The sequence below is a fragment of the Drosophila suzukii genome, chromosome X, assembly GCF_043229965.1.
Source record: "Drosophila suzukii chromosome X, CBGP_Dsuzu_IsoJpt1.0, whole genome shotgun sequence".
Taxonomy (NCBI): Eukaryota; Metazoa; Arthropoda; class Insecta; order Diptera; family Drosophilidae; genus Drosophila; species Drosophila suzukii.
In genome coordinates, this window is record NC_092084.1 from 19,988,832 (window position 1) to 20,001,447 (window position 12,616).

The following is a 12,616-nucleotide window of genomic DNA, read 5'->3' on the forward strand; positions in this document are numbered from 1 at the left end:
GACCACATTTCATTGCAAATATTTGGGCTTTTAGGTACCTATAATTTGAATTTTACTTTAAGAGATCTTGACAGAATAATGTCAATGACAATGAAAGTTTAAAAGAGTTGAAACAAACATTTATTCATTTCATTTGTACTATTTTTTTATAACCTAAGATTTTGAGCTTTTCATGTGTCAGTATTTTTTAGTATGTTATTGCCCTAGGCCTGGGCATATTCAGAGCAACGCCATCTGGCAACACTGGCGCTGCATTAGCGGCAAAAGAAATAAGTTTTTTGCCATTAGTTCTGTCGCACAACAATTATAAAGCTCGGCCAGCTGGGTTGGTAAGCGATCCGCATCCGTCCGTGATCTGTTTGTAGTTCCAGGACCCATCTAATCCTGCCCTGCAATATTTTTGCAATCCAAAGCCACAACGGCACATTGTGTTTGTTGTTTTTCGAAATTCGCAAAGTGTGTGTTTTGTTGCGGTTGCGCCAGTGTGTGTGCGTGTGTGTGTGCCCGCGTGTGTGTGGTAGGTTGTGTTTTGGTATCCAGAGTGAGTTCATCCAAAAAGAAAAAGGAGAAGAAAAATGGAAATGAAAATGTTATATGTTGAAAATATTATATTTGGGTCAAATCTGTGTGCGTGTGTGTGTGTGGGTGCCAGTGTCTGCGTATAATACACTCTTTCATTTATTTTTTTTTCTCCTTAATTTCCTTGCGCCTTACTTTCGTTTTCTTTGCGCTTTGTTGTTTTGCTGGTCCGCATGTTTGTTGTTATTGTTGCACGCGCTTCTTCTGCCGGCGCAACGAATTCGATTTATTTATAAAACGAAGATTTATACATGTTTAAATAATCTGCTTTAAACAAATGCAGGCAAAATGAAAAGCTGCACGTATGTGTGTGTGTGTGTGGTGCTGTGACCTTCGTGCAATTTTGCAATTAGAAAAGGGGGGAGAAAGAAAGGATGAGCAAAAGAGGTCCTGTGATAGTGGGTAATGCAATCAGATCGCTGCATGTCTGTGCGTGTTTGTGTGTGCTGGTATTTTCCCAGCTTTAATTCAATTTTCCGAGAGCAACAAGCACTTACGGTTTTAAAACAATTACACACGGTTCACTCTTACAGTTTGAAAGCTTTTTAATCAGGCAATTTACCTTTACCTTCTATTTGTTATTTTCCACTTTTCTTGCTTTCCCCTTTTTGCAGCACAGGAGCGGAGGCGGCGGAAAAAGAGAGAATAACAGAGAAACAAACCAAAAGACACGGCAAATCAGTCTAGTCAACAAAAGCAGACCAAATGAGCACGCACTTCGAGACTAACGAGCAGCACAAACTAAGCCAAAAATAAAGCTAAAGATAAAAGAGGGGCAGAGGCAGCAGCAGAAGGCAGCAGGCAGCATCATCACACTAGCACTTCCCACTACACTGAGCGAAATCGAGACGAAAATCGCCAGCAAGATGCGGGTGGTGGCCATGGTCAGCGGCGGCAAGGACAGCTGCTACAACATGATGCAGTGCGTCGCCGAGGGCCACGAAATCGTCGCCCTGGCCAATTTGCATCCCAAGGACAGAGGTGAGTGCTTAAAGGTCTGGAAACTATAAAGGTGCGATCATATCAAACCAAAGGATATAGGAACCATGTCATATTTCAATTTTATAAGCTCTTTGATAGACCAAAAAGCCCATAAATATAGTACCAATGCTGGCTATCCAAAGAAAATTTACATAGGTTCAATCATATCAAAAGAAAGGATATAGGATCCATGCCATCTTTCAATTTTCCAAGTTTTATGATAGATTAAAAAGCACATACATATCTATCATAACTATCATTTCAAGGCAAAATAATATTTTATTTAGGTTTGATATTAATCATTTCAAGGCAAAAGAATATTTTACTTAGGTTCTATCATATCAAAACCAATGGATATACATACATAGGTACTCAATATATGCAGTCCTTCCACATTTCAATTTTCTAAGATTTGTATATGATCGACAAAAAGCACATCTAAATGTAACTATAGTACCAACCATTTCAAGGCAAAAAGATTTTACATAGGTTCGATCATATCAAACCATAGGATAGCATATAGGTAGTCAATGTATATGCAGTCCTTCCTTATCTACAGTTTCTAAGGTTTATGACCGACCAAAAGGCACATAACTATACTATCCACTATTTCAAGCCAAAAGAACAGAGACCTTTCTGAATTTCATTGACTTATCCTCATATACAAAGAAAATTAAAGGAATCCTTTACTTTCCAAGACAGCTTTAAGATACATATATTACAAAAAAGGGATTATCTTTTAATAAAACAAAGAAATATGATTTTTCCAGATAATTCCTATAGCAATTTTATAAAACATTTCGTCGTGTTGTACTAAATAAAACCTAATAGGTTTTTAATCACGTTTGGAAAGTTTGTTGTTAGTATCTGTCTGACCTTAAATGTTGTAAAGTTCATTTCGAAATCAATTTGATTTTAACCCAGTTAACTCAAACTTTTGAAGCAATGCATAAAAATAAATCGTATAGTAACTATTTACCACTTAGGGGGCCCTATTTAAAATTCAATTAAAGTGTGACAAACAATTTTCAGCCTGTCACATTCCATTTGAACCTTAATAATAAAGCTTTAAAATAAAGTTTTTCAAAAAGCCAATCGAAAAATCTGGGAAATAGTCTTTAAAATGTATAGATAGGCAGATTCGAGCGTGTTATTATTAATGCCTTATTATTATTTGCGCAATCATTTACCACCGATTCGCGTTGTACCCGCAGCCATTTGATCTCCCGCCGCTGACTCTAAATTGTTACTTTCCAGACGAACTGGACAGCTTTATGTACCAGACGGTCGGCCACATGGGCATCGAGATTCTGGCCAGCGCCATGGGATTGCCGCTCTACCGGCGCGAAACCAAGGGCAAGAGCACCCAGACCGGCAAGCAGTACGTGCCCACCGATGACGACGAGGTCGAGGATCTATATAGTCTGCTGGAGACATGCAAGGTGATTGATTGCTTAATGATTGCTCTGCCCCCTTTCCAACCCTCAATCTTAGATTAAACTTGGTGATAAGAAACCTGGGGAAATCGACTGCAATTGCCATTGCTATCGTATGCCTACAAATTCAAGGAAACGAGCTCCCAAATACCCTTTAAAAGTCTCAAGTTGAACAGAGAAAATAATACCGGCTAATAGGGTTCAATATATTTATTCTAACTATAAGAAACCTAGAAAATAATACCATCTATAGGATTCGATTTGATTATTCCCATGAAATCAACGGCAACTGCAACAGTATGCCTTCAAACTCAAACTAAACAAAGAAAGTAATACTATCTATAGGGGTCGATATGTTTATTCTAATATCAACGGCAATTGCTATCGTATGCCTTTAAATTCAAAGAGCGAAGTTACCAAATACCCTTTAAAAGTCTCAACTTAAACTGAGAAAGTAATACCATCTATAGGGTTCGATATGTTTATTCTAATGAAATCAACGGCAATTGCTATCGTATGCCTTTAAGCTCAAAGAACCAAGTTATGAAATACCCTTTAAAAGTCTTTAAATAAACAGAGAACATAATACCGTCTATAGGGATCGTTATGTTTGTTCTAATAATCTGAAACCTGGGGAAATCGACTGCAGTTGTTATTGTATGCCTCCAAATTCAAAGAAACAAATTGCTAAGTACCCCTTTAAAGTCTCAAATTAAACAAAAAAAATACCAGCTAAAGGGTTCGAAATGTTTATTATAATGAAATCGACTGCTGTTGCTATGGTATCAAAGAAACAAGCACCCAAATACCCATTAAAAGTCTCAATTTAAAGAAAAAGATAATACCGTCTATAGGGTTCCATATGTTTATTCTAATAACAGGAATCCACAGGAAATCGAGTGCAAATGCTATTGCTATTGTATGTCTTCAATTTCAAATAAACAAGTCCCCAAACCCCTTTTAAAAGTCTCAAGCTAAACAGAAAATAATACGATCCATAGGGTTTAATATGTTTATTTTAATGGGGCTACCTGAGTAGTCTAGAATAAAATTTAATCGTATAAGTTTCATTTGTTTACCTCATTAGCCATTACTATTGACATTAATTCGAATTACTTGTTTATGCCTCCTCGCAATCCTGCTTATTTTCCTAAAATCGCCAATGATCGTTATCAGATATAGTTATATCATATAGCACTGTGGTGAAAAAGGTTTTTACTGTTTGTATGGGTTTACTTAGACAGAATAAATAGCCTCTTCCCTAGACATGATAAAGCAAACCCAAGTGTGTAGAGTTTCAGAGGGTTTAAGGATCATTAATAATAGCTTTTAACAAAGAGTTTTTGGATAAATCTGAATATAAATTGGTTTTAAGTAATTTTTATCACTTTTTATCATGAAAACTCAAACTTAAGTTCATAGCTGTGAACTATTTTTGACTTAACCCATATTATTAAAGAGTACGATATTATTTTGCGCTGTGTGAAGGGTTAGCAGAGCTATCAGATCAGGGATTGTATCCGCGCTTGTTGTGCCGCGTCCTTGGACTTTTATAACTTTTACTCGTGCCCACTCATCCACTCGCTCCTCATCAATCAACTGCAGCTCAGATTGCAAACTGCAACCACAAACCGCTCCGTAATTGGGTGGCACATCTACAGCCACATCCATTTGCGATGGGAAGTCGCCGGGCGGTAATCTTATCGCGATGCCCGACCAATCGAGACGGGACCGAAACTGTTGCCGTGCACGTGAATCGACCGGGTTGAATAAAATACGACTAAATACAAACAAATTGCAGCACAAAACCGCAGCGAAAGCCCGAAACCGAAAACCAAAACAATAACAATACGAGTAGGAGTGTAGGTAATCGCACAAATTGTTTATTTACCCTTCGGTACATAAAGAAATTGAACCTGCCAAGGAGAACTTATGATGATGATTACAGTTTTGCAGCCATCGGGCATTAATAACCGGCTATCACTATCAGGGCTCTCAAACTGTAATTACATTTTTGCATTCCTTTAGCTGATATCGCGAAATGCCTTCCCTTTTTTTATTATAATTTTCGCTTTATTTTTACTCGTCGCTTACATTACAATTTGATCTGCTTTGAGCTGATAGGAAATTAATTACATTCGGAAAATCCCATTTATAAGAACTCACCCGGGGGCTTGTTTTTCGAGGAGAAATTGGGTTCTATACTTAACCCAATGGGTCTTATGCATTAGTGTTTCGGGTTTCTAAGCAGCTTAATTTCTTTAACGTTGAAAAAGTTGATAAGAAAGTAATTATATTTTTGGGTAATGAAAGTTAAGATCTATTTGTTTATTTATTAAATATACATTTTACAAAACTAAGACTAAATTAAGGAGGGCCTTGAGTTAGTAATTTAAAAATAATGTATAAAATAAAGGTGAGTTATCTTTTCAGATTACTTTTTATTATTATTGTCTTTTTTTTAAATTTTATTATCGTTATTATATTTTCTGGGGTTTGATAAAGGTTAAGATCTAAGAACAATGCAGTTCCTGAAACACTTAGAAATTACTTATCGCTTTGGTATTGTAAACAAACCTATATATTTCTTATATCTTACTATAATATAAATAAAACTACTTCTACAAAATATAAGTGGGTTATCTTCATGGTCTTCAGAACATATTGTACACATTTTATTTTCGAACTTTAATATTGTTATTATATTTTCTGTTGTTTGATACATGTTGAGATCTAAGAACTATGCAGTACTGTGAAAATATCTATAGTTGTCTTATATATTAATATCATTCCTTATTTTATTTTAAGGTCTCAGAATTGCTCTTTAAATTCACTTAAATTTGTATCTGAATGTATAATAATAATACTAATTTATCCATTTAATTTGCCTCCATTGACAGCACGAACTTCAGGTGGATGCGGTGGCCGTGGGCGCCATCCTGTCGGATTACCAGCGCGTGCGTGTGGAGAACGTGTGCAGCCGCCTGAACCTGATATCCCTGGCCTACTTGTGGAGGAGAGATCAGACTGAATTGCTGCAGGAGATGATCGACTGCCAGGTGCACGCCATCATCATTAAGGTATTGAATGAGTCGACACACTCGGATTCCTCAAAAAAAAAAAGAAAGAAAACAAACACCTTCGTTGGTTGGCAAATTTATAAGGAAACGTTTAGGAACTTTAGCAATCAGTTTCTGAGGACCTATATATTATTAGATAAACCTGACATCTGTCGGTTTCATAATCGTATCGAATCCAATTCCATTTCCTCAGCTGAGTTGTCATTCGTGCTAAATTTAGCCCATGTAAACAAACGCTCGAGTTGCTCAGCTGAAAATGATCTATTTCACCTGAATTCCACTTCATTTGCCATATGCAATGTCTGTAAAATTAAATTATTTACTGTTTGTCCATCAATTTGTATCTTCAACATGTATTGTACGCAAAATTAACAGCATAGTAACAACTTAGTAAAAAGAAATAGGGTAAGTTGAGTTCTCAAAATATTATGTGCGTATAAGAGGGGCCTGGCTAAGTGAAGAAATCATTTTATAATGTAGGCTAGAATGAAAGAAATGTGGGTACTTAATATTGAATACTATAACACATTAATGTATATGTAGAACAGCACAAAAATAGGAGGTGAAATGAGCCATTTGTTACTTAATATACCATTTAAATTTATTTTTAGTCTTGGTAAAGTGGAAAATATTGTGAACAAAGAGATGGGAAATGGTAAATCAATTAGAAAAATTAAGTTATACTATCAGGAAGGAAGAATAGAATAGGATACCCTTAGAAAGTGGAATATCAATATGAAAGGATAGTATAGAATACCCAAAGCATTGTAAATCTGCCCTCCATCGAAGGTGTTTCGTGTCGCAATATTCCCCCGCTTAACCATCCATGGCGCCTCCATCTCCCCCGATATCCCGGACACAGGTGGCTGCCCTGGGCCTCGTGCCGGATCGTCACCTGGGCAAGTCGCTGCGCGACATGCAGCCGCACCTGCTGAAGATGCGCGACAAGTATGGACTGAATGTGTGCGGCGAGGGTGGCGAATATGAGACATTCACCTTGGACTGCCCGCTCTTCCGGCAGCGCATCGTTGTCGAGGACATCCAGACGATCATCAGCAGTGCCGATCCCATCTGCCCGGTGGGCTACATCAATTTCACCAAACTGACGCTGCAGCCAAAGGAGGCGGCGGGCGCGGCCAGCGGCGGCGGCGGCTGCGGCGAGGTTGTGTTCGTGAAGCGTTCACTCGACTATATTAGCGATCTGAACGAATCGACGTACAGCGACCTCAGCGATCCGGACTTTAGCGAAACGGAGCTGGAGCTGATCGAGAAGGAGACAAGGCTGCGCGAATCGCTCAGCCAAAGTGAGCTGATCTCGCGCAGCAACTCCTTTGGCCGCCATCTGGCCGCCACCGCCTCCTCGCCGATACCCATTGTCACGAAGAGCGCCAGCGTCGACGAGCCCACAGCGGCGGCGGCGGCAACCACGATCCTGGGCGGTGGGCTGGGTGGACCGCCAATCTGTTCCACCTCAGCCTGTGCGTCCATGCTGCTGGCCACCACCGCCGATGGCCTGAGCAGCCTGGCCAGCTCACAGAGCCACGGCGGTGGCCATGGGCTAGGCAGCAGCACGGCCGCCGTGTGCGGCTCGCTGTCGCTGGCCATCTCCTCGCTTGGGCTCAGCGCCAATACCTGCTGTCATCCGGGCGGAGCTGGAGGAATAGGAGTGGGAGGAGCAACCACTTCGGCCATCACACAGCCGCCCAGTCCGCTGAAGTACGAGCGGGAATTCCGTCCACTGGCCAACGAGGCCAGAGCGGCCATCAATGCCAAGGGCTGGATGTGGCTGGCGGGCATACAGGGTATCCAAAGAGTCTCTATTGCATCTCTATACTATCACTTCCGAAGAGCACGGTGGTCACTAGAGCTTAGAAAGATAACTAATTTGATTTTTGTATTAACAGTCACATACTTTTGTCGAACTTGTTGGGTGTTATTTATATATGTTTTAATATAAGCAATCTAAAATCAACTTAGGCTTATAAAAACTAATATTTCACTTCAACTAAACCTACGTTAATACTTATATTATTTAAATCAGTAACAATACTTTGTTTGCATTAACTAGTAACTAATTAGGCTAGCTTTTTTCAAGTGACCACTTTGCTTTATCTTTTTTCCACTACAACATGATTGTTAACCCTTTGCTTAATCCTATCATAGGCTCCGGATCGGAGGGCATGGAGCAGGGAATGGAGCAGGCTCTGGACACGCTGCGCGACATGTGCCACGCCAAGGGCTACGATCTGCAGGATCTGTGCTATGTCACGCTCTACGTGCGCTCGATTGGCGAGTATCCGGCGCTGAATCGGGTCTACCATCGCGCCTTCGACTTCCATAATCCACCGACGCGCGTCTGCGTCGAGTGTCCACTGCCCGACGGCTGCCATGTGGTGATGGAGGCCATCGCCTACCGTCAGCCAGTGGCCGGTGCGATATCCAGTGCCGAGGAGCGGGATCGCGAGGGCGAGGAGACAGCAGCGGCGCTGCTCAACGGGCGTCGGAACACGATGCATGTACAGGGCATCTCGCACTGGGCACCGGCCAACATTGGTCCATATAGTCAGTCCACCAGGGTGAGACTATCCAGTACATATAGAGATCACAAGATCCCATTTGCTACATTGATCTATCGCATTTAAAAAGCCGAGACTTATAGCCAAATCCCTTTCAGATTGGCGACATCACCTACATCTCCGGCCAGATCGCCCTGGTGCCCGGCAGCATGACAATCATCGAGGGCGGCATCCGTCCGCAGTGCAAGCTCACCTTGCGCCACATCAGTCGCATTGCCAAGGCGATGAACGCACACGGCCAGCTGCGAGATGTGGTGCACGGCATCTGCTTTGTGACCCATCCGGCCTTCATCGCGGAGGCACGTCGCCAGTGGGAGCGTCGCACCACCAATGCCATCATGGACTACATAGTGCTGCCGGCGTTGCCGCGGGAGGCCCTGGTGGAATGGCAGGTGTGGGCGCACACCCACAACGATCGATTCGACTGTAAGGCCAGCAAAGCGGAATCACTTCAATCTCCAAATCGAATCACTATTTGTTAATCTGTTTCGCAGACGAGGAGACTGGCTGTTCGGTGGGTGACTACACCATTTCGATACGTCGTCGCTGGAACTACGAGAACAACTGTGCGGCCATTGTGTGCTACGTGTCCACCGGGCTGGCCTCGTCCACCACCCAACTGACCCAGCTGAGCGACGACATCCTGGGCAACCACTGCCGTCTGGCGCAATCGGTTAGTGCCGAGCATCTGGACGAGATTCTGACCTATGTGGTGAATCGTCTGCTGAAGGACTATCCGCTGGCCAAGAAGCAGCCGCAGCAGCAACCGTCGAATTCGGCAACACCACCTGCCACGCCGACGCAACCAGGCGGCGCTGGCGGGGATCAGCAGCAACCAGTGCCGGCAATCCACCTGAAGTTGTTCTACCAAGTGAATGCCGCTCCGGCAACAGATGTACTGCTCCAGGCACTGCACGATTTCCGTCTCAAGTGCCAGGATACGGCCGCCATTGTCTACACAGTGCTGCCCGCCTGCAGCCTGCACAACTTCAGTACGTTCCTGTCCATTTGTGGAGTGAGGCACGAGTAGGAGCCCCACGCAGGGTAAAGGAGGATGAGGATGAGAACGGGGATAAAAATAAGGATAAGGATGATGATGAGGAGGAGGAAAATGATGAAACAATTTGCTGCCACCGCACCAAGCAGAACACAGAATATATATATATATACACCACTATATATACACAGATATATGTATAATGGATGGGTCCCTATTCGGTTTGACAAAGAATCGCATCGTCAGAAAGTAAACTTTGGATAATTGCGAGCCAGTTGGTTTTCAAAACTAAGCATCTACATAATAAGAGTCAAAATATTCATTATTTTGTAATGCTTCCAACACAATAACCGTTTGCCTGTTGTAAATGGGAAACATAAAATTAATTTTCTAATTGCAATTTTTTTTTTAATAATCAAACGTCTTCATAAATTTGTTCACATATTCCATTCATCTTATGTGCATGCAGAATTTTCACAAGACCAACTGCCAAATATTATACAGACTTTACTTTCTGTCCCAACATTTTTCAGTTTGCATAAAATACAAATCGACCCACTTAAATGTAAAATCAGCTTGCCCTTTGTTGATATTGTTAACTAGCAGATGATCCTAAGATCGGAAAGGTGCCGTAGAGCCTGCATGCGTATCCATAGAATAGCTCACTTCGTGTCGCAGTTTCGGACCAAACTCTCTCACAAAAGAACAAAAAAACCAAAAACACTCAAATCGGATCTATGCAACTCAAGTGTTTCAGCAACTAGCGAAGGAAAACCAAGCATACAAATTCAATTTAAAGCAACTTTATATATTATATACGAGAAAGCAAACCATTTTTGTGCACTCTTTTGCCCAAAAACAAAAAAAAAAGAAACCAACAAACAACTGTAACTATACTCTTATACAACTATTAACTATTAATCGTTTTTCGATGTGCTTTTCTTTACGCTCCGATTTTTTATATATATATATATAAATGTACATCTCAGCGATTTTTCTTCATTTTCAAATAGCCACAAACTTTTGACCAAACAAAAACACTGAAACAAAAAGACGGCAGCATTGTAAAGCAATTGATTTTTATATGTCGTTGAGCTTTAAATATTGTGGAAAGCAGATGATGTGGCCCATTCTTTGACCACGTCGCATCATTTTCATTATCAATAATCCGAATGTAGCAAATTCGCCATAGAGAACCTAGTTTATATCATCTTTTTTTTTTCATTCTTGTTTTTATAGATATCGAAATTACCGAATAGAGATTACTGAATGTGTTGCTTAGAGTACAACTTGTCCATAGTTTTTCCTGCACAATCTGCGACAGAAAAGAAAACGATTTTGGTTGACTTCCACACCAAAATTTGGTCAGCATACACTTTTATAATGTAAAGTACGATACGATATCGATGGGGCGCTGAGCGGGGGAATGATAAAAAATGATTATTACATGCTATTATGTATTGTTATGAAAAAAAAAATATATTGATATTGATTGAGTGTCATTACAAAAGTCGAAAAAAAACCAAAGAAACACTGGGCGTTTTTTAATTCTCGGGCGGATGCGAGCTGATAAGCTGCCTTGCTGGACGGTTTAAGAACTCGCTATGTATACTATGGAATCAGTCTTATCGGCAGTTCATTGATTAATGAAATGCATATACCATTTGCAAAGAAGATCCCCGAAATGCCCGGAAACTGCTAGATACACGTGGACTTTTGGGCAGCGCATTTTTGTATATTTTGGATTAACCTAAATATCATGAGTCATGACCTATTTTCTACGCATACAATGTGGGTAAAATCTTAGTCTCAAATGAAGGTTTGCGAAAAGTTTACAAATTTTTGGGTGTACCATGTATGCGTGCGTTCTATGTAGACAATCCATTAATAGTTGTAACAAAATTTCATAATCTTTGTCATTTCAGGAGAATATGAGTCAAACATTGTAATATAAGTGGGTTTCTAGGAAAAGATAACTTCGTTTTTTATTGGCGGCATTCGAAAAATTATGGACTGATCAAGGTTTAAATATAATATGTAATTAAACTTATTCAACAATATACAATTTTCAAAAAACAGAGTTAAAAAACATTTTTTTAAATTAATATAAAGAGCGGATATTTTTGAAACGGGCGGATAAATATTTTAAACAAGATCAATAATTTTTTTTAGGTCCATACTAAGATATATTTCTTAGCTGATTATTAACTATTTTATTATATCAAAGGTGATACTCAAATTTAAGATTGACCATTTAAATTTACTTAAGCAGATAATTTACATGTATATACTTAAAGTATATGTATGTTTTGATAGTTTGTTATTTTCTATTAAATAACATTATTTTGAAAAAGCCTAAACAAGTAATGATGTGTATGGTAAACTATATTTATTATTCTTATTAAATTAAATGAATTGCATAATTTTAAAACTGTAAATTGTTCATAGCCCAAAAATAAAATGTAGTCCGTGTAATTAAGATATTTTTAGATTTTTGACAACATACATATATTTTGTATGGATTCTTTGTTCCTTTAAAATTAAAACAGCTGCTTGAATGAAAAAAACGTTCATTGGCAATTTTAATATTTGTTTAATATATTTATATTAATATTTTTTTATTGCAAAATCTTCAAAATAATTAAGTCATCAAAATATGTCAATAAGTACGCCCCACTCAAGATACGGCAAACACCCAGAGCCAGCTGGTATCTTAACGGTAAACCTGGGGCAACGTACACGTCAGTGGTCGCCTTACTTGAAGAAAACCCATGTTTGCATCAGACAAACACCAAAAAAGAAGGCCAAACCAGCTCTTCTCTCCCAAAATGTTTGGGTAAACAAATAGTGAAAAGCTCGGAGAGAGTGAAACCTTGGGTGAGCGGTACTACGACACGTCAGAGATAGGGGTGGAGTATTCTCAAAAAACATCGATTAGAACTACATTTAAAAAGATAGTTTTGTAAT

At 39.8% G+C, this 12,616-nt stretch overlaps 1 protein-coding gene and 1 long non-coding RNA gene across 4 annotated transcripts; one reads left to right on the plus strand and one right to left on the minus strand.

The window, feature by feature from the left end:
* Positions 1-97: 97 nt before the first annotated feature.
* Positions 98-1,276, minus strand: LOC139353375 (uncharacterized). 2 transcript variants are annotated; one of them, XR_011604614.1, is made up of 2 exons: positions 1,148-1,276; positions 98-389 (listed from the first exon to the last, which is right to left on the minus strand). It is a non-coding gene; the product is annotated as an uncharacterized lncRNA (long non-coding RNA). The 2 variants fall into 2 exon arrangements; XR_011604613.1 differs by having other exon boundaries at positions 715-1,194.
* On the plus strand, positions 201-10,630 carry LOC108005118 (uncharacterized). 2 transcript variants are annotated; one of them, XM_036821057.3, is made up of 8 exons: positions 201-329; positions 1,194-1,560; positions 2,818-3,002; positions 5,897-6,076; positions 6,939-7,878; positions 8,240-8,652; positions 8,751-9,078; positions 9,147-10,630. In XM_036821057.3, the coding sequence occupies exons 2-8, from the start codon at positions 1,446-1,448 to the stop codon at positions 9,680-9,682; spliced, it is 2,697 nt and encodes an 898-aa protein (XP_036676952.2). In that variant the 5' UTR covers positions 201-329; positions 1,194-1,445; the 3' UTR covers positions 9,683-10,630. The 2 variants fall into 2 exon arrangements, with proteins under 2 accessions (XP_036676952.2, XP_036676953.2); XM_036821058.3 differs by having other exon boundaries at positions 307-325.
* The last annotated feature ends 1,986 nt before the right edge of the window (positions 10,631-12,616 follow it).

What these genes read in the sequence shown, in the direction of transcription:
- LOC108005118 (XM_036821057.3), top strand. Translation starts at nt 1,446, where the DNA reads ATGCGGGTGGTGGCCATGGTCAGCGGCGGCAAGGACAGCTGCTACAAC. An exon ending in GTCTGCTGGAGACATGCAAG is followed by an intron (nt 3,003 to 5,896) that starts GTGATTGATTGC and finishes CTCCATTGACAG; the next exon opens with CACGAACTTCAGGTGGATGC. An exon ending in CCACAACGATCGATTCGACT is followed by an intron (nt 9,079 to 9,146) that starts GTAAGGCCAGCA and finishes TCTGTTTCGCAG; the next exon opens with ACGAGGAGACTGGCTGTTCG.